Source organism: Bombus pascuorum, chromosome 7, assembly GCF_905332965.1.
Source record: "Bombus pascuorum chromosome 7, iyBomPasc1.1, whole genome shotgun sequence".
NCBI lineage: Eukaryota > Metazoa > Arthropoda > Insecta > Hymenoptera > Apidae > Bombus > Bombus pascuorum.
This window is the reverse complement of record NC_083494.1, coordinates 17,670,560-17,692,837: the sequence shown is the minus strand read 5'-3', so window position 1 is coordinate 17,692,837 and position 22,278 is coordinate 17,670,560. Positions and strand designations below refer to the sequence as shown.

Sequence of the window (22,278 nt, the reverse complement as noted above, 5' to 3'; positions counted from 1 at the left end):
AGTATAAATTTTTATACCCGGATAAATGTTCTTTCTTAGTTTCGCAAGTAGATAATTCCTTTTTTATCTAATCCTTTTTTAAACCATCCTATATAGCAGAAAGAGAAATAATATTTCGATTTACAGAGTTAGCGACAACGAAAATGCCGCGCAATTCCGTTTCTGTCGACGATTTAACCTTCTCGGTAGAAGAAAGTTCCGATTTCGTTGTTTCCGTTGCATCCCTCCGATTCAGGCGAAAAGAAATTGTTCCAGCAGTATTCGTCAATTAAAAATTCCGACTGGCTGCCGAGCTTCCCTAATTATCGCCGGTACCACGAACGGTACGATGAGTTCCTCGATCAGCGACGGTTAATTAAGAAACCGTGGTAATCATCGACGAGTTTCGAGAACGAAGCGAACCGTCTGAAAAAGGAAGCTTTTGTACGGACGCTTACCGCTGCCTCATTGTTTTTTTTATCCATAGACCATCAACTTTCTTTGCACCATTTTCCCGTTTCCCTTTTACTTTCTTTTTCTACGCGAATCGGTAAGAGTAGGAAGGTAAAAGAAGAAGCAAAGATGGTTTCGCTAAAGCCGCTCTCTGTCCGTTGCCTATTGACGGCTGTTTCCTCCAGCTAAACTGATAATTGTTCTCGCTGTTTCCTTCGTACTTCATCCTCGCGCTTTATTTGTTTGGTTTTGCAACGCGCATCCTTTCGTATGTTATTTCGCGCCAGCCAAGGATGATATCTTGTACCGTTTCTAATATCGTTCCATCTGAACAAAGGATGATAGAAATATCGGAACATCGTGGAGGTTATTGAGTTGTGGATGGGATATATCTGCAATGGACGCGTTCACCGAGTATCGTCGTCTAATCCTGCTACGTCTTTCAAGTAGCGGAATATTTTTTAAAATAACGAGATATAAAATAAAAAAGTTGACCTGTAAATAATTCTGTCGTGAATTATAAATGTTTGTGATTTACTTTAAATATATTATTACTTCTTACGCGATCGTTATCGAAGCTTATAAAATTTAGTTTAAAGCGTAAGCTGTAACATTTTCCCGTAAATGTATCGTCGAATGTCTAGTTATATGTAACTGTGCTGCCGTGTTCGATGCACGTTGGAACATGAAAGAGAACCGCGCGTTTGCTGACATTCGGTTTAGTTAGTTGAATATTACACGATCTTTCTTTCTTTGCGTAGTATGGAAAAATTGCGAACACGAACCAAACTTTTACACCGTCTTGTACGATCACATGCGATTTTTCAATGCTTGAAGCGACGTAGTGCAGCACATCTGATCTAAATCCGGCTTAAAAATTCCTCGTCGTTTTTTGCATTCGATGCTACGCTATCGAAGAAAGCGGTAAAACTGTCGAACGAAAGAATTGCGAGAAAAAGGTTAATACGATCTCGCTTCCAGTTTCGTTCCTCGCGAGAGCTTTAATAGACCGTGAATACGCGCGAGTGGAGATTTTAATACGCGAGTGGATCAGCTCGGTGGAATTGATGTATCATGGCGTTGCAGGAAAATCCGAACGAACCACGGGCGACGATAATTGTCGCTAATTACGCTTCGTGTGTCACTTTTAAGCCGGCCGAGGACCACAATCGTGTTTTTCCCCTCCTTCGAATAACGAGGCTCGTTAACGCGCTCCTTCTAACCAGCCATCGGAGTTTCCGTTCATCCGGTTGCGCTTGGATCGATCTAGCATCGTCGGTGTCGTCGCGTTGATTGTGTTTCACGACTTGCACTTACCGAAACCACTCGTATCTGGCCGGTGTTCGCTGGAAGAGCAATCGAATCGGTCGTCGAACGTTGCTTCTAAAGAGACGTTTAAACGAATTTCACTGTTTTCTTCGTTTCTCGTCGACGCGACGATTCGACATAGTTATTTGAACAGGACAGCAGAGACCGGTTTAATGAATGTTTTCGTTGATGCTCGGGTACGTTGTATAGCTGACTCTTGAAAGCCAGCTACGTACGCTCCACGAGGATGAAGAAGAAGCGGTAACGATCGGAATTGGTGGTTGAGCGTTTGATCGAAGGCTTTTTTATGCGTTTGCTGTGTCTCGATTTTATACCGCTCTGACAGTCTCTCGACGTGCTTTTACAGAGGATTAAATTAGAGAATTTTCTACAAAATTTCCGCTTGAAATTACAAATTGATTAAATTATTTTACAAAGGATGACTGTTCCATTTGTTCTCCAGTATTAACGCGGTAAAGCACTCGAGCATTTGATCGACTCACTGATTTTTAAAATAGAAAGAACGCACTGCGGCGAACTTTCACCTATGAACGCGCAACGTGATTTTCTTCGTCGATAGCCTTTGAAAGTAAAATACGTGTGCTGGATCGTGGTAAGTGAGAACGAATTTATTATTATAGTCTTATCTCGGTACATTTTATACGTAAACATATGTGCGTAGTTTCCACAGGGTAAAGAAATTGCTACCGATACTTGCTTTCTGGTCGTTTATTTCCTCGTATTCGTAAGTTGCGATATCTGTATAATCTGATAAAACAGAATGCCGCAGAATTGCGAAAACCATTTGACGAATTACTTATTAACGGGGAAAATATATCTGTTGAAAGCAATTTTTCTAGAATAATACGAAACATCTCATTATGAGAAAACTGATTCATCCTATATGTACTAGATAGTTCATTAAAAATCCAATAATGCCAGAAATACGTGATCCCTTTTAATTAAAGGTAATCTGTAAGCACAGTGATATATTCTGTATAACGAAGAGAATATATATCCGATGAGAATATATGCATCTACATATTGAACGAAATCCGTCATATACTCGGTCGTCCCCCGCTGTATTTGAAGTTGCATATCGTCAAAAATAGAATATCTTTCTACGATAAGCGCTAATTATAAAATTTAAGCAAAGAATTACAAGTATCCACTATAGTACAGAACTAGTACAAAAAGTGCAGTTAGATCCTGAAAATTAATAAAAGTATATTATTCGTTTTTCATAACTAAGAGAAATATGCTTACTAAAATAATCGATAATTAATCAAAGGTATTACATGTTAATATCGCGTAATGTTTTCTCTTCATCGTTGCTAAACGCTATTACACGAGATCGTTTTGTTTCCAGCAAAATATCCTCGTCTCTCTACTATCGCTAATTTAGCTGTGATCTCTACGTAGTCTATTTACTTCTAGTTTACTTTCTATTTCATCGAGACAGCTTCGAGTTGTTGCTTTCCTATAGCGAAAGATATTCGAGTGTAAAGGATCGATGCTCCGCGAATTAAGAATGAATTAAAAACACGGATATCTCAGAATTTCGCATAGAAATCTGAGACGATACACGCGGTTGCCCGAATATAAAATATCGAAACATCGTCAAGTTGTCGCTTGTAAGAGATCTTTGTCAGACGTAGAAACGCCTCGCGAGCATGTTGCCGTCTTTCATTCGGTTCTATTCAACGAGTACAACGATATTCTCATAGCCACGAAGGGCCATGAAATTTTCCCTTACATTAGTGCCGCTAAATAACAGTAACGTACGACAGAAAGCAATCCTATTACAAAGGAGGTTCCGTATTGTGGAACGCTTCCCTCAAGTTTCTCAATTAGTCACGTTCATCGCCTGCAGGCAGCTTTAATGCACGACGCTGTGCTCGAGTCGCATTTTCCATACGGGAGGACCTTTCTCGTCGCGCGCGCAGGTGTATGATAAAACATACTGGTCCATTGTTGTCCCTGACAATCGGTTACCGTTAAATAGTCTTGCCTGTAAATACGTTAAGGCACTGAGCTTCGACCGAAAATAGATGAAACATGAGTACGAAAAAAGAGTCGTTTAGCCTTTGTTACAGATATAACGATCGTGGGCGTGTGAGATAAAGAGAAAGAGAGCGTTTCAATTCCGCTTAAAAAGTTAAAAAAAAAAAAGAGAAAGACATTTAAGAATTATTCGTTTATGAGATTTATGAATTGTGAAAAATATATTTATTATAATTTGAACCGAGATAAGCCTATCAGCATGCGATAAGCCGAACCTTGCGATACTGCTCGCATTGCGCGATATCTGTTGAGATGGTTAACCACTTTTTGGTCACTTAATAGTAATAGAGGATTGTTACAGGAATGAGCCAGAATTAATGCAACCTTCGTCGCGCCGGATTTAAGAGTTTGAGTCGTCAAATTTCAATTCAGACGTAGACTTACTTCGTACGAAAATCGTACGAGATACGATCGACGAGGCGCGATAATGTGAGTCGCGTCAATGCGACCGATCTATCTTCTCCGTGTTTCTTCGAGCTCCGCCACCTTTCTCTTCCGAGGTTGAGCAAAACGTGATCTTTTTCTTCTCGGGTTTCCGAAGATGCTACCCTTCGTTAGCTTCCCCTTCTACCCTTCTCAGGAAATGTTTCACAAATGCAAGGCGGGCGTGAAGAATAGGCAACAAAGCGGATTTCCTCGACCCGAGTCACCAACTCCACGTGGAGTGGTTTTCTACACGGGAATGCTCTTTTCCGAACGTTTAACAACTACGTGTTTTATTACATGCTGCTATTGCCATGCTATTGACATACGTTATTTGCTATTTAGTTGGTTATCGATTTTGGAAGGGCCACTGCCGCGTCTACAGCTCTTTCGTTATAACGGATTTTCCAATTTCTAAAACTCGGATTACGATACGATATGAGAAATTGCGCTAATTTCTGTCTCTATTGAAATACATTCGAAGTATCTTTTTTCGAGTCTTTATTAGAAATTTTTACGGTATTTCGTTGTTCTATCAAAAGAGTGGATGTTAAAATGTAAGAGATTCGTGGCATTATTTACGAAAGTTCTCGTCCCACAGGATCTGTTCGGTTTTCAACGAATCGCAATCGAAAACAGCTAAACACGAAAAGGCGGATGCGCAACTAATTAAAAGCAGCATGGAATAATTGAATATTAAGAATTCTGCTTGACAAACCGGTAAGTGGCTGAGTGAGATAGAGGGTTGAAACGACGGCCGCTGGAGAAAAGGGAGGATTGTCAGAGCACGTGAAACGGGTTGTGACTGATTTTAATTAAAGACAAACATCCCTCTAACTCGACGACGCTCTTTTGCGGCCCACTCGGGGAAACAATGGTTCTCCCTTCGGCAGGCAGCTTGTTCTTTCGCTCTCGTTCCCTTCGATTTTCTCCCTTTGTCTCTCCTTTCCTCGTCTCCTCGAGTTTGCCCGATTTCTCACGGCACTTCTTTTCTCACTTTTTCCACAAACGATCCGACGTAACTGTAGCCTGCGCAACCCTTTCGAACGCGAAAGCGACAAGAAACGTCGGATAGAGGTGGCCGGAAGCGAAAAAGGAAGAGAAATTTTCACGAAGGAGGAAAGAGAGGGATGGAAGAAGAGAGACAAAAGCCGCTGTTGGATGAGCGTAGATGATTTTCAGACCAAGTGCTCCGGGCTCTCATTGGCGAGATAATTTGCGAAGAGTAACGCCAGCTTGCTGAAACGATCTTCCATCTTTGTCCCACCATTCTCATCCGAATTCTCTCTGGCTACGTTCGACGTTAAGGCTAGATACAAGCTTCCAAATGGGCCACTTTGAGAGTACACTCGACGTCAAAATAGACCGGCCAGCCCGTAAAAGTTTGAGGGGGATTATGAAAATATCGTGCCGCGATTATGGAGGGTTAAAGGAATTTCGTGAAGGGATAACGCCGGAGAAGAATATCGAGTGCACGCGGATCTCCTTCGTCGAGACGCCGCGCTGCCGCGCCACCGGGCCACCGCGCCACCGCGCCGTAGGGCTATAGATTTTCTGGACCTAACGTAGACCTAACGCTGCATGGAAATTCAACGTAACTTCTTGCCAAGAGAACGTTGTTTGTCTCTTATTAAAGAGACAAAACGTTAAAAAGGAAGGATTATTTGATTGTGCAGTCTCAATAGGTAATTTATGTCGATAAAATAATTAAACGTACGTTGATATCGTTTACATCGGGTAATTTTATCATCGGTGATTATTATAATTTACGAAACAAATGTTTGTACGAAGGTCATAGCTTAGCGAATTATAACTTTAAATTGTGTATACGTATAAGGAAATATAGTTTCCTTGTAACGTTCGATATGCTGCACTGTTAGTTTATCGGTCTTGAACAGCGTTTCGAACGGTGCAAACAGATTTCTTAAGATACCATTACGAGGAGAGTAGCTCGAAAGGAAAGATATATTTAACTTAAGTTCAAAAGTAACGTAATGCGTGGCTTAGTTAGCGAAACAAAATGAACATTAATGAATAACGAATGAAAGAGGGAAACGATGAGAAACGGAGGAGTAAAAGATTAGTCGGTGATATCCCCCACGTTTCATCTATCTTCTTTATTGCAAATTCGACCAGTCAACGTGACGCCATACTCTGGACGCCAAGTTACGACAAATGAGTACCCTGGAATTCCATTCGACGCCAGTGGAAACGCGAAAACGTAAATCGCGACGCGATAAATGACTCGGATAAAATAAGCTTGGTCGGTGAGTTGTTGAGGGCTAAATTATTAAAGCATGTTTCACCCGTAATTGTTATTACGCTCTAGCGTTATGCCGTATTAGCTTTTCCTCGTTTTGTTGTACTCTACTCGACGAATATGATAGTAATAATGATTTCTATCACCGTGAATTGCGATAGTTTCCCGAGAAACTGCTCGTTATACGTCACGTTGTGTATCTGTTACGTGTTATAAAATTCTCTTTCCACTTAAACCTGTCCCGGTTCTATCTTGGAAATTTCGCGGAATTTTTTTATATTTCAGTGTTTTAAGGAAACCTTTAACACAGAAGTAAAATCGAAAATTCAATAACGCTTTTTGTTTATATTTTATCGAAGCCGACGATATCTTTTAACGTCAAGGAAATAACGACGAAAGAGATAGCGAGTTATTAGCGCGGAATCGAAAGATGCTTAGGCAAATTACGCGTTTATTCGTTTCTCCATTTTTAATTGCTTATTAAACGTGTATCGCTTGAGAACTGATACTCGAAGAAATTTATCGACGCGTGAAGCTACCGACTAATATTACCTGCGACCTAGAAATACTACCGATATTAACCTTCAACATCTTTTGACACGTTTGATTCTCTACAAATTCGATAACGATGCTACGTAACGCAGGAACCTGCGCATACCGCGCAGAGAACTTGCTCGTTGTCGAAAACGAAGTTGACAACGATAACAAGATAAACGACCAAACTCCTGCTGTTCCAGTGATTGCCGCGATAACGAAATTTTCCAGAATCGGCCGGAATGAAATTAACATCTATCGATTACACGCGACGAGGAGTTTCGTTGACTCATGAAAATGTAACGGCGAACAGTTACGGAAACTCCGATAGTTTTCTCGAAACTTTGCCTGCTGTAACTAAATTTCATCGAATCAACGAAACTTTTCGCCCGTTGTCGATCGTCGTTGAGCGAATCGAGGAATTCCGGAAAAGTTTCGAGATCACGGCTCGCGATCGCATAAATGTCTGCGAACAAGAGGAGTGTATATCGAACCTCGAGGCTTCTCAGTGCACCGATTGCTCGCATTATAAGAGCAAAGGAATACATTATTTTACCGATGACAGAGATAAAGTTTTAGAAAGCTCCGTCCCAGAGTTATATACATATCAGTTATATTTGAGCGAAATAGAAATAACCAATCTTTCAAAAATACCTTAAAATTTATTTTTTTCCTATTTCTTTTAAACATTCTTATAAACTTTTGTATCGATATTTTTTAACCTTTTGCGTTTCGAAAATTTTTCATTTAATTCAATTTTTAATTACGCCCTACCACCGGACTATACGATGCGCTGCAACTTTTCAAAATTAAGAACGTTGTTCTATTTAGAAAAAAAAGTAAATGTACATTTATTTACATAATATTCGTATTTTCTTCTCATCTTTTATCGGCGAAAACTTTCGCGCTAGAAGCAACAACTTTTACATTATGAGTGTCGTTATTAACTATTATATAATATTATATAATACTATCATTAACGCCTCCTCCCGCCCCGCGGATACAAACTAGAACAATCGAGATATTTATTGGTATCTACCTAAAACTTATTAATATTATTTATAAAACGTTAGTTGTGACTACGTTAATTTTCCTTGTTTAGGAAATGGACGTTTTATAAAATACCGACAGTTTCTAAAAAGCTTTCGAATCAAACTTCAAAGGCTTGGAATCGAAATATTTCTTTCGTTTTTACATGACGTAAGCAGGAAAGTAAGGCAATAATTTGTTTTTATAAATCCTGCGTAAATGCCACGATCTAGTTAATTTTCTTTCGGCCGAAATTGACCATTCGCCTTTATCGACAATCTTATCTGAGATTTTCGTACAAACACACGGAGAACGTAATGTTTCGATCCCCCGTTGCTATCGAAGGAAACGATTGTCTCCACTTACGAATGGATAAACAGAAGGGAACTACCGGAAAGGAAGCAGAATTTACAGAGGCTAGATTAATTCCGGGACGCTGCGACTGTGCTAAACCCTCCGTAGATTTTTTCACCCTCGATTCTCAAGACGCTTCGAATTTCCGTCGTAATCGAGCGTATCGCATCGTGCTCCCCTATTGGCCGAGATATGTTTCCCACCAGGGATGTTGTGTCCTTAATGTGTTTACCTTGGCTCCTGATCCGGGTTGAACCGCTTTCCGGCTTCGCTTTTCGAATACACGCCAAAATGTAAAGGTGTTTACCCGTCCTTTTGATCGCTTTGCATCCCGCGAAACAGAAACGGATACATCTATGTGCTTTATTAACTGATCGTTAATTTATCGTTGAGACGTATCAAGTATCTACGCGTGTGTGTGTTTCCTGAAATATATATTCGGAAATTGAAGAAATATATTCGTCGTTTATCTCAGCAATATTTAGGTGGTTTAATTTTATTTCGTTTATCAATAAATTTTCTTTGCTGCGCGAATAGGGGCAAATTAATAAAAAAAATAGGACTTAACGTCTTGCTCGATTAGTTGTCTCGGTGGAATATGAATACGATTTTAATCGCTGGCTAAATTGTGTATTTTAATCCGTGGTCTGTTTGCGAGTGTCTTCTGCGACTGCGACGTATCATACCTACTAGCTTGAACATTATACGCTGGAATTTAACAGTACTGACACGTTACGGAGAAATAACATGACAAATTTTATTTGTTTATTACGAAAGGAATTTTATTTAATTGAAATTCGATATAGGACAAAATCGTGTATTCACAAATGTGGTGTTAATGCTTGCCAGATAAATATCGAAAGCCAAGTTATCCGAAACGAGAGCTTTGTTGTATATCCTGTACAACGGTAAAAAGGCAATCGAGAAACAATTGAAAATGAAATATTAGCCCAGAGGCGCTATTAAAGTTAGTCCGTAGAAAATCCGAACGCAGCGAATATACATGCAGCATGTTCGAAAGAAGCAATTGAGGCACTTTCTGAATGTATTTCTTAATTAAACAGGTACATAACAATCGTTATGAAATTTTTATTCGTTCTGTAAATACAAAGGAAAGAGTAAGGCTCTGTAAGAACCATCGCAACTATCAATTCGAACGAAGCGTCAATTCAACATAATTTTACGTAGACCATGTAAGATACATATACGTTTCCATTAAATTAATGCAACGTGTAGTGTTCGTAAAGACAGGCGCCACGCGAATGTACATGTAGTCATATCCGTACGTTTCAAACTCATTTTGACGTTGCATCAGGCTGCGATGCAACGTCGATCTGTATGCTGCGCTGATTTAATTTAACACACTGTGCATTGCCAGAATCAGATTTCCAGCATCTCTTGTACAACGAAATTTCAATTGAAATTTATATCAAATGTTTCGTAACTTAAGCTGATATTTTACGTGAAATCTAAATTGGCAAAACGCTGCTTAAAACTAGCAAAGATGAAACGAGCAACTTATCAAAAATTGTATAAATCTTCCTGTAATATTTTAAATACCATGGAAGATTAATCGTGGCTTCGTTTATATTTGTGATGATATTAATATGAGAAAATATGTTCCCTCGAATATCGTGTAATTTAATAACGCATTGAAACTTTGATGCTGTCGTGGTGTCAGGAAGCGTTAAAGAGACGTTGGTATTACAATCTAAAGGTAGTATTTAAGACCTTTAGTAATACGACATGAGGATAATAATAATAATAATTAACGTTGTATATAAAAATTATTTATCGGTTGTAATCCTTCTATGTGTAATCGTTTACGACTTTGGAATACGTCTTGAGTTTGCGTCAGACTGAAATAAACGCAATCAGTCGAAATTAGGTAGTAAGGGAAAAGACCGACGACGCGGTGGTCTATGAACATCATGCAAAGTTCCAACGTGCTTGCAATTTCGAAAACGAGAAACAGTACGAGGAAGAATATCGATATGAATCCAAGGAATACGCGATAATACTTCGGGAAGTTCCAACCACGGAGAAGCGTCAACCAGAATTGCTAATTCGAATTAAACCGTTGGCGTTGGCGTTACCTTGATGCAACTTTGCGAAATGCATCGGGATCGTCTAACTCGGTCTGAGCATTTAAGATGCATCCACTCCCTCGACATTAGTAGTCCGCAGTGAGTGGCAGTAGTGGCTGCCTGTTCATACGGCAGACATGATTTTCTACTTAGCACTGGCAGAAGAGGCAGCCATCGACGCCTTCCCGAGTGGAACCCATAACCTATCTTCTTGTTTCCTACCCTCTTGCCCATATGCCGTCTCGAGTCCCGCGGGAGGAAAACAGGGCCACCGTTTTTCCGCATTTTTCCTTTCGCGATCTCAGACCCAAATTGATAGATCGCTCCGTGACCCACTCTGGACCCCGATCGGTACGTGCTTGCGAGGAATTTGCGTTTGATGGATTTGACTCCGATACTGTTACGTCGGAGAACAAAGACGCGCCATGGAGAAAACCTGCAGGTAGACGGCTTAAAAATTTCTCTCTTTAACACCAAAATGATATATCCAGAGATAGAGTTTCTTATTTGCAACAATGTACAATGTGCAATGTGCATTGTACACGTTCAACCCCTTGCGTTTTGTTTTTTTGCATTTGTACAGTTACAAAGGTACGAATCAAAATTGATGTAATATTTACGCATGAGCAGCGTAAAGAGAGTGTAAGGAAGATGTTATTTTTGGTACAGAGAAGGAAGCAATTATCGAAAATTATCGCAGAGTGTTGGTCCGCAAGGAATGAGCTCTATCGTAGGGGTTGATTTATGGGGTAACCTGTAATACCGCGGTTCGGCGAACTTGCGAATTCAATTACCTAAACAAATCCAAAGAGAGGAAACCGTTTTACTGTAATAGAATTGAAATATCGTTACAAATTATCGCGACATAGATTTGTTTAGCTGTATTCACTTCTCGTATCGTTTAATCACTGTTTTCACGCTTTTAAATCTTTGTATTTCTGCAATCATATCGATGCATCTATCTGCATTCGCTTATTTACTTTGGATTTGGATCGCTGCGTTTATCAAATCGCCCAAAAAGTTCGCAAGCGTTTTTGTGTTTTATAAACATACTAAATAGTAGAGCAATAAACAAACTTATCGCACCGTTTACAGTTTCGCAATGTATCAAAAAGAAAAATGTTAGCGATCGTTTCTCTGCACGTTTGCCAGATTTCAACGTTTTTGAAAGTTACTGAAAAGAAGTTACACGAGCCTTCTGCAAAAACAAAAAGTAATTCGCGAATATATAGTAATTAATAGGGAAACCTATCACACCGAACTGAAGTACTTTAGCAGGAAACGTAATTCAACGCCATCTCGAATCGTTAGCGAACGAGATGATGGAAGTGTTTGAAAATGATGTATGTATACGTATATTTTCGATTTAGAATTAATTACTGCGCAAGTTATTTTTAACAATCATTGATTAAAGGTGTCGTTGAACTAGTAACTAATCGCACACAACACACGGTAATTAGTGGTAATCCTGGTTAGTGGATATCTCTACTACGGCAATCAATTACGATGACGAGGGTGCAATCTTACTTTGTCTGCTAATCTTACCAGATAAGAACATCCACCCCATCTCTATTAAGCTGCTCAGGCGCCGCGCTACTCTCGCAACGGCCAATTCTTATTCCTGGCAAAGACAAACGGATTCTTCCAAGATAAAAGCATACGAATGGAAGGTTGAACAAGAAGTTGCCATAATCTCGGTAACTTAACGCGAGCGAACGTTTCATAAGAGGACCGGGACTTGATTGTGTCCATTTGTTGCTCGCTCGAATCCCTCGCCGCCATTGTGGAACTTAATCCACCTGAGTTAGCTGCACGTGTTCCTCGAGGGATCACCTAAGATATATCTTGTTGAAATATTTTCTTGGCCGCACGAACACATCCTCGCTAGCGATGGGCACAAGTACGTCGCAAGTAGGTTCAGACATTGGCCGTCTAGATTCGAACTTGTATAAACATTTCGAAAAAGAGATTTCCCTTAAAATCGTTTCTCTTGACATCATCGAAAGCCACTAAATTTTCACGCATTATCTAACTCTACAGCCTCGCTCAATAATTGACTATATCCGCTACAATATGTACTGCTTTTCAGATTTAAGCAGATTTTCGAAACTTGCAAGTACCCGCTGTGACGTTCGGAGTTTGGAAACAGGTTACGAAGATGGAATACTTGGTAGATACATCGAATAATTCATATTTTTGGGTATATAATTGAAATAGTGGAGTCCCGGTAAGCACTCCTACACCATGCATATTTTGTGTATTTTTTCATATCGTGCATTCGTATGCCTGCAATTCCGTGCAACTTCGCATTTTCAATTTTCCATTTTTTTAGAAATATCTAAGAAGCATTGGATCTGATTCGGATTCAACGTATCGAACTTGATCCCATCGCTAATCTTCGCATCCCTTTGGTGTACGTGGTGTCGCGTTCCACGGTGCTGGAACAGTGCCACGCAATCACACATTTTTCCCCCAACTGGCTTTCGCGCCACCGTTGCATCTGTACGCGCACCAACCCCTGTTCTTACTTTTGCGCGTGCTGCATTCCTGCAGGTATATCCGGACAGATCCAGCTGATAAACTGACGTGTAAATATGTCGACGATTTTGCATCGGGCGTATCTCGAGGCGCGGCTACTTTGGTCGTGTAAAATTCGCTCGAGGCTAAATGAAATTATAAAATTCAGACGTCTCGCGTGTGCCAAGATTTAACCTTCGATCACGGCAAACTACTTTTATGAGGCCTCGTTTGTCCTGCCGTGCAATACGCGTTCGAATAAAACGTCTGTGAATTCATTCGCTGTATCGTGTACGTTGCGTAGCAGTTTCGTATTACTTTCGCAAAGTTAACTCGTGTTCGAAAATGGACGGATCGATTTACACGATCTGAGAAAGAGCCTTTAAGTACGAATTTCTAACGTTGATTAGAAAATACGACTTGTTCAACGATGCTTAGGTTAATTAATGTTCATCTGTTGGTTCTGCCAGGATCTGAATTAACATTCGACGCATTACCTTTGGAAGAAGATTTGTTCTGTCGATTCTGAAAATTAAAACTCGATTTTTTCCATCGATGATCGATTATCGCTAAACAAATATTACTCATTAAAGTAAAAATGTTATAGGGTATAAATAAAAAGATAGAAGTCGCATAGAAAGTTATGCGATTAGAAGATTAAGAAAATATGTTATGTTTCAGGACATATGCAAGAAACTTTCGCATATCTCATGCTTGTACCACGTTCAATTGCGTATTTATGATCAAAGGAACAAAAAGAAGAGGATTTTCGTAGATAATTTTACGGCACACGTAGGTAATCGACGCAATTCACACATTTCGTAGGCAATTTCATGGTATAAGAGACTATACCGAGTCGGAACATTAGGACTCGGGTCGATTTCTTTTCGATAATTGTAGCGACGCTTTTCGTTTTCTATGTCCATCGCGTTCTCAATAGCCGAACGTCCATAAACGCGAGCATCTCCGAATGGTCGTTATCGATGAATATATCGATCATCGAGTTAAGCATGTAATTGTATGTGAACGCTAAAAGTGTAAATATCAGAAATAAGGATTAATTTAGGAATGGTTCGATGCGAACGGTGTCGTGCCGATTGTGCAAAGAGCAAAATTCATCGTCGAATACGTCAGGATGAAATGGAAACGCTGGCATATTAATTCGATCAACTCGATGCTCGATACGGTTTAATATTCGACAAACTGTCGCATCGGCTTCTCCTGGAATCTCAATGTTGGTCTTTCTGTTAGCAAGTGACGCATCACGAAGTAGAAAGTTGCTTAATCCTCTTATTACGTTTACCTTCGACTATGCCGTCTGAAATCTGCTCACTGATATTTCGCTGTACTCGTATATCCGGAAAATGTAAAGCTAATTATATCGAATACCGCGTTATAAATACGACTCGTTCCAAGTTATATAATACATTGAACGTGGTGCTCGAGATTTAATGGAACACAGCTTTTCGACGAAGATTACGAAGGTTTCGATCGGATCATTTTAATAGGTACATGCGTTGAATTTAAGATATACGCACTACCTTTATATAACACACGCGAGAAACGATCTTATTTAAAAAAATAAAGAATAACGTTAACCTGTATGTGTACGTATATTCAAAGTTCAAATCATCGAAAATTACACGCAATTAAAATTTCTTAAATATTTTTCTGTACAAATGTATCTTTTGGAAGTTGTTCCTAAAATAGTTATATTAATTGCATTATCCTCTACATTCACCTCGCATCCACGTTGTATCTTGTATATATCGCATACGTATATACAGTTGCGTTCGATATTTTCTTCATTCATGTTACATTTTCACGTTCTGCAATAAATCACGGAACATTATGAAGGTTTTTGTAAGATAACGTTACTTTCTTTCAAGTTTTCTTCTTGAAATATCGATTCGGAAACTTCAGAGCTAGATTTACTACGTGCAGGATATGAAACGTGATCTTTTTGAAGAAACGGCAGTAGTAACGGTCTGTTTAAAGTCGGACTTATTCTTAGATCTGTAACAAACAATCGACTATACTAATACGATAGTATATTCAGTAGTAGTAAATTAATATTTTAATAGGAATAGAAAGATACTACGAACGATCGTTTTAAAGGAAAAGAGAGTATTTAAAATAAATTCGTATTAAAATAAATAACAGCTTGTAGGAAGTATCGTATGTACTTGAAAGATATCGAATTTCTTCGCTTAAAATTGTTTCAGCTTGTCAAACGTATTTCTCCGCGTATATTTTTCCATCGAAATTTAGCAATTTCTAACGTTCATCGTCGGTAGATAGCGAATGTTTTAAATTAATTAATTAAAAAATTAATTAATTTAAAAAATAGGACTTGGACATTGTAAATATTTTCGCGTATTATGTGCATTCTATGTATTATCTGTACCATCAAATTCCGCGTAAAGACTAAAAGTTTAATTCTCACGATTAATTAAAGATGTATCATCGATATCTAATTGTTACGGTACGGAATAATTCTACGATCCAGAATTCGCAAAGTCACGACGCTGAGTGTTAATCTACGAATTAGCACCTCCAAGCCTGTCAAATCACCACCCTATACAATAGAATTCACTCCTAACGAACCAGTAGTTTACTCACGACACAGTCTACAATTTTGTAGTTTAAGTTGCTCTCTGCAGCACTTTGCGCCTGGGTGACACAACGATTATAATTTCTCGGCACGCTATAGGTAAACCTACTGAGAAATAGCTGATCATTTAAGTAGAACAGTTACCTAAGGGCGATGGTGTACGTGTATGCATGTGACCGATAACGATAACACTGCACCTATTACCCGCTGTGTTAACCCTGGGTAACTTATTCGCGAGAGCAGCGAACGTTCCGACTAATGAATTGTCAAACGATACAAAAGGGTGTTCTTCTCTGAACAATGAGAAGTTTTCGAACGTTTCCTGTCTCCGGCTGCCGAGACAAGGTTCACGAATCGATGAACGCGCGATTTGCTATCGCTAAATGCCGAGACAATACGAACGATTTATATCCCCGAACGAAACCTACATTCTCCGATCGACGGAGGAACAAATGATTTTTGCTTTGCGTCTGCTTGCAGACAAACGAATTATTCTCTCTGATCGCCGGGAGACGTTTACGAATGTAAAGCTCTATCCAGACTGACTACTCACCGATATTCGACTGCATAAACGTGATTGTCGAGATACGTCCAATGGAGAAGTTATAGGAGACTACGCTTGTCGGACTCGACCGAGCTCACAAGCCCCGAGCGAAAATCACCAAAACATGCACCCTGACTGGTTTTCACCGAACGCGAGAAAAATCCAGTCAGCGTGTTCGCTGGGCATCGCTCGTGTAGTACCGTGCGACAACGTTGGTTGAAGGGGGATGATCGATACTTGGACTTAGACGAACGTGAAACAATTAGGTAACGTTACGCGTCGCTAATAATTAATAATGCTGGCGTTTATGATACTCTCGGCTATTGAGAATGCGACGGTCATAGGAAACAAGGATCTGAAAATTCGAGATTTTATTCTTCGTGTTCTTCTAGACGGGGCAAGGAAAGACAGGAATACTTAAAAAAGTAATATATAAAAGTAACTTTATCAAGACCCTACATTTCAAAGCTAATCTTGAAACTGGACTCGTAACTGCATTTGTATCGTAAGCTCGATATAAATCGTTGCACTGGACGTAAATCCTGTCGTTTAAACTGCTTAAAATTATTCTCGCGGGGAGCGTATCCGATAACACTGTTCACTGAGAAATATCATCTGATTCATATTCTACGAAAAGACAGTCCATTCGGGACGTGCTTTACATCGACCAGATTTTAGAATCGTTTTTCTCCTCCTTCCATCCCTTTCTCCTCGAGAATGCACACGTATTCCAGATCCAGAATATTTCCTACCCTTAAAGGTATCTTATCGCTCACCTTTTTCTCCTATGAGCACAGGAATGTGCGAACACATACGCGTGTATACGAATAGAGATGCATACTTATTCGAAAGGGCTTGTCGCGAGCGTGATATCGAATTGCTTAGTCGTACGTGAAGCCAGACGGATGACGTACCGATCGCCCGAGGAAATTCAGATCGTCGTGTATCCATTCTGTCTACGAGATTTTCCGCGAACGAGACGGGAAACGTGTGCACGATCCAGCTTTCCTTCAGGAATTCGTAGATCGCGATCCAGAATCCAGAAGACGCGCGGCGAACGGGAGAACCGAAAAAAAAAAGAAAGAAAGAAAGAAAAAAAGAAAAAAGAAAATAAAAACGTGGAACACCGCGAGAAGAAGAGGATGGATTCGGGTGGATTCGCGTTACAAAATCCGTCTGTGAAATACCCACGGTTATTTCGCGGTGTATACCCTCAAGATACGATCTTATCGCGTGGCAAACGTAGCGACGGTAATCGCTGGATAAGTTTCTACCAGGAGCGGATTGTTTGCGAAGTGATAGTGTCAAGGACGCGGGTTGGAATCCGCTCGAGCGCCCAGGATCGTTGTTGCCGTGGCTTAGAGATAAAATGAGACGTAGATTAAACGTAACTCGGTATTCTGCCTGGATAATTACCGCTCAGAAACTGAAAATTGAGCTGCGCAACTTTTGAATGGATTATTTACCCTTGTCGTGTAATTACACGTCACGGTGTTAGATTATACTTGGCTGGATAGCAGAACTACGGGTGATTTGTTACGGCCTTTTAGACGACACCTTGTAATTAACGTTCGTACTACGCGTGTTTCATGGATACCGGTAAGCCATTAGTTTAATACTTTCGGCTTGTACGAGCCTTGGCTACGAAATCGTATTTTATCGGTAATCGTAATGGTCTTGAAATAATAAACGTGATTTGTATTTTACGTATATTTCTAGGTGGACGATAACACGTTAATAAGTGAAATATTTGTAGGGCTTTCAAGATCAAACCCTATCGCTTGAGGCGAGTAAACTGTTTAATAAGAGAATATAAGGTAAAATTACAAGGCTCGGACTAATATACGTCTTCGTACTAGCTCCGCTCTCTTTTTTCTTCTTTTTTCTTTTCTTTTTTTTTTACGCGTGGAAGAAACCTTCGTAGCACCCCACGTCCTCTGGCAGGAGGACGCGGAATAGTGCCGGATTACCAGTTCTGCCCTAGTCGCGTCTTATGTTAACTTACTTAAGATGATCTAACGTCATTTATCTAACCACGACACACGCCTCATACTTCCTTACCAACGCATACGACGAATTTCTGTAAGGTAAGACGAATATAGTGGCATACGTTTCGAAATCAACCGTTTTGAGGAGTTAACTGGTTCCTTAAAGTTAATAATCCTATTATTATCACACTTCCCTGTAAATTACTTCTATAGAATACAAACAACGCTAGTTTTTCAGTTTGATAACATTTTCTATATTCCTAAACCATCAACTTTTATTTATATTTCCGAAAATGTTTACTTGCAACGCTTTATAGACTTACCCTTGACACGATCCAAACGTTTATATATTCGCATTAGTGGTATAGTCGTTCAAGTTTCAACAGGGAAACACCGAAACACGAACAAAGTAAACAGTCGAGGAAGAGAATTAAAAAAATATTTTTCTTACTACTAACTTCAAAGCTTATCCGGATACTCGAGAGTAATAATAAGAAGAGCAACGAGTAACGTTGATCCTCCGTGTACATCTCTATTTCATGTTCGTATTACGATACGAATCTTTTTGATTTCGCAACATCAAACTCTGAACCAAACTGTTTCGCACAAATTATATCGCATTATAATTAGTTTATTATTAAAATATCGTTAGATATTATTATCGATGGCACGTGTGTGAAACGTACGTTTCTACATAATCATTCCCAAACGTTAGATCAGTAACTTTTACAACATTTTTCCTAGTTCAAATTTTTAATCGACAATGCAGTGAAACTTAGACAATGAGTTTCTGTAATATTATACTTCTGTCGTAAATCTTATTAGCCTTCGATATATTATACGCGTTACTAAAAATTTCTCCGCTTTTTCATAAAAATTGGTAATGTAAGATTAAACGGACGATATTAAGTCGAGAGAGATTCGAACTTTGAAGAAAAGACGTTTCGCATCTACCGAGCTGTACAGCCAGTAACGTACATACAACGAAAATAAGATAGCCCTAAAGCTTTAACGAAGCTAGGGAAGCGATTTAAGCTAAAATTTATTACAATTTATAAAATTGATAACGTTCTCCACGTACTTATAACCTGTTCCGTGTATAGGAGGTATATTTTAAACGGTATTCCGGTCAATGTCCTCGGCAAGGGGAGGTTTACACGTGTCCTATGATCGGTCGATTCACAAAGACGAATGTACTTAGAACGGAAACTTTCGCTCTATCGTTGGTGCGTGGTCGGTATTGCCTCTTCATAATTGATCAACCGATCGATATGCGTTGCTGTTTTGTTTTCAGGGCTCGAAGCTGAGTTATACTACGTCAGGGAAGGAGTGGTTAATACGTATGCGATGAATTTCGTTGTGCCTGTGCCTGCACACATCGCGGATCTCGAATTCTCTTGGCAGAGTCTTGCCGGACATACAGTATGTATATCGATAATAATTATATCGATGGATTGTATCGATGTATTACGTTTGCATGAATCTTTGAACGAATGCATGAAATCGTATCTGAAAGTTGACATAGACTAGTATTGGTTTTACGAACAAGATTCGCAATGCGGATAATAATGTGATGCCATTCTCAAGATAAATAAAATATCTCCGCACCGTAATTTCTTACGTCGAGAGAATTGCGGTTATTACTCTTTTAAAATTACAAGGTCGCTTCATCGAGAGTAGGCTGCTGATTTTTATGCGCTTATGCGAAGATTTAAAGATGCAAAAATATAAAAATATCCGAGGTATAATATTTGTTTTATCATTTACTAGGTAAAGTAATTCCTTATTAAAATTCATTCCTTTAATCATATTGATCAACGTTCACGGTCTAAGCAGACGTAGCGAACGCAAAGTATATAACAATTACTAACAAATTATTTAGAACAGTTTTTATTATCTGAAAACTGTTCTATTTATATTACTTGGATATATAGCAACCGTTTTTAATACTTTTATTTTTCTAGATGTTTATTGCGTATTAAAAGCGTCTACTAATGTAGCACGATGGCGAATAGACGTAGGTTACAATCATTGTTTATCTCTTAAGCTACGTATATAAAATTCTCTCTTTCTCTCCGTGCTTTTCGTTCCAAATGTACCGGACTAAATTTTCGTTAGTCCAAAGGTAACTAGGATATTTAGGTGTGTCCAGAGTGTAGACTTGGACAGTTCGCCTCATTCGTTTCAACGCACGACCCTTTCTCTCGTATCCCGTTTCTCATCCACTTCCTCTCGCGCACTCGTGCTTTATCTCGGTTCTCTTGCTTTATTCGCTAAAAGAGATCCATCCATTGTGGGCGCAGGTTATAACTGCCTTTCAGGATACGACTAGAGACACGCATAACGGTACACGTAGCCCGGCACAGCCGAGGAAAATGCTCTCGCACCGGCCATTAGCGAGGTGCAACAATGCGGAACAAAGTAAACACGTGACTCGGTCGAAATGGTAACTCGCGGCATGCTCGTTTACGTTCCCGGGACCGGTAGTAACGGTTCGTCACGATGGTTCACAGAGGGGTGAGGCAAAGGGGTGAGTTTGTCGAGTGGAGGGGCTACACGAGGGCTGTATCAATACTCTATCAATATGAAATACAAACAGGCAGTATTCGAGGGAAGTGGGAGAAAGGGTGGCTGATACAAACCGTGCGGTTCAGTTTTGCATTCCCTTCGGTCACCAAGGAAACCGAACGCGCCGTCGAAACCCTCTGAAACCCTCTGAAACGAACAGCATCGAGGAAAACGCGGAAAGTCGTGCGCTCTCCCTTTCCACCTTCCACCTTCCTCCTCCTCCTCTCATCTCCTCTCCTCTCGTTCCTTGCTTTCTTACCCCCTGTGTCGTGGAACGCTAAACGTCAAGGAAATCGGGCCTACGCTACGTGCTTATCGTTACGCGGTTCGGTTCTCGTGAATTCCGTATTAATTTCTGACGAGGGGTTGCTCCACTTTATTGCCGGACGTAATTGTTGGTTTAGCGTCTTGAATGTCGAAGACGGGTTGGCAGCCCTTATTAATGGTAATTGATCAGGATGTTGTTTAACCGCGCGGAGTTGCGTGTTTCATGAACGAGGCAATTATACGAACGATAGGAATCGTATAATCGTTAGACGATTATCGCCTCGTTGATGACGCCTTTGCCGGTGTTTACCTGGCAATTTTAATTTCAAACATTGTGTTTTAACAAGCGGACTGGTGTAATGGCAAGCTTCGGTTTAAATTAAATTATTCTTTCGTCAGGCAAGTAACGAAATATAGCTTAGTTTATGAAACGAGTTGAAGAGCGAAGTGCATAAGCGATTTTAAAGTAGCGATATTACAAATTGTTTTCGATTTACCTATAAATTATGTTGATTAAATTACTTGGTAACTTGCAATTAGACAAAGTTTTCACGATGCTAACAAAAATAATTTCTATTAATTAACGTCCATGCTAATGTTAATACTTCAACGAATTCTTTTCGACAAATAACTGCCTATAGAGTGGAGACCGTTGAATATAGATAATACGAAGTTTTTAATGAAATCTGATCCTATATATTTCGGAGGACGATATTCTGAGTAACTTTTCCCTATACGTGCCACTATCGCCTGGCTTTAATTTTCGAGATATTTCAAGTTCGGCTTTAAATTTGGCCCAAGTAAATTCGGTCCAGATAGTGAATAAAAAAATAACATTTATATGAAACTTTATAATATATTATTTTTCGTTAATTGGAAACATTTCAGTCATAATATCGTCGAAATAAAAATTCAGCGATACACCCGGCATGACGCTGCTCTTTATTTATTACGTCAACGAAAGGGGTACATACACGAATGCACGGTTTCGACACGCTTTATTGTCGCTGCGAGAACACCGCGACGACCCGTCTTACCCCGTGGGAGCATTTTCCATCCCTTCGTCCTGTTATCTCTCGGATTTGCCAGTAACTCGGTTAACCACAAAATCTCGCCATTCTCACGGTCGCGAAAGCGCCGTTTCGGCTTATCTTCTTTGCCCGAAGACAGTTCCTACGTCCCTTCGGCCGAAACTATGAATCCAAATAAAGAAAAATTGGAATTAGCCTTATGGACCCATTTCCGTAATAGACGAACCTTGTTCCGCTGGAACTTTCTAAAAAGTTATT

The 22,278-nt window shown here is 39.7% G+C and overlaps 1 protein-coding gene across 3 annotated transcripts in view; it reads left to right on the top strand.

Moving 5' to 3' along the window:
• Positions 1-22,278, top strand: part of LOC132909348 (tyrosine-protein kinase Dnt-like) — a 104,055-nt gene that overhangs the window by 18,656 nt on the left and 63,121 nt on the right. For 2 of the 3 annotated variants that reach the window (XM_060964130.1, XM_060964131.1), the window contains exon 2: positions 19,449-19,576. The exons of the other annotated variant lie outside the window; for it this stretch is intronic. In XM_060964130.1, the coding sequence (XP_060820113.1) occupies positions 19,449-19,576 (128 nt within the window). The remainder of the gene's footprint in view (positions 1-19,448; positions 19,577-22,278) is intronic. 3 annotated transcript variants of the gene reach the window in all.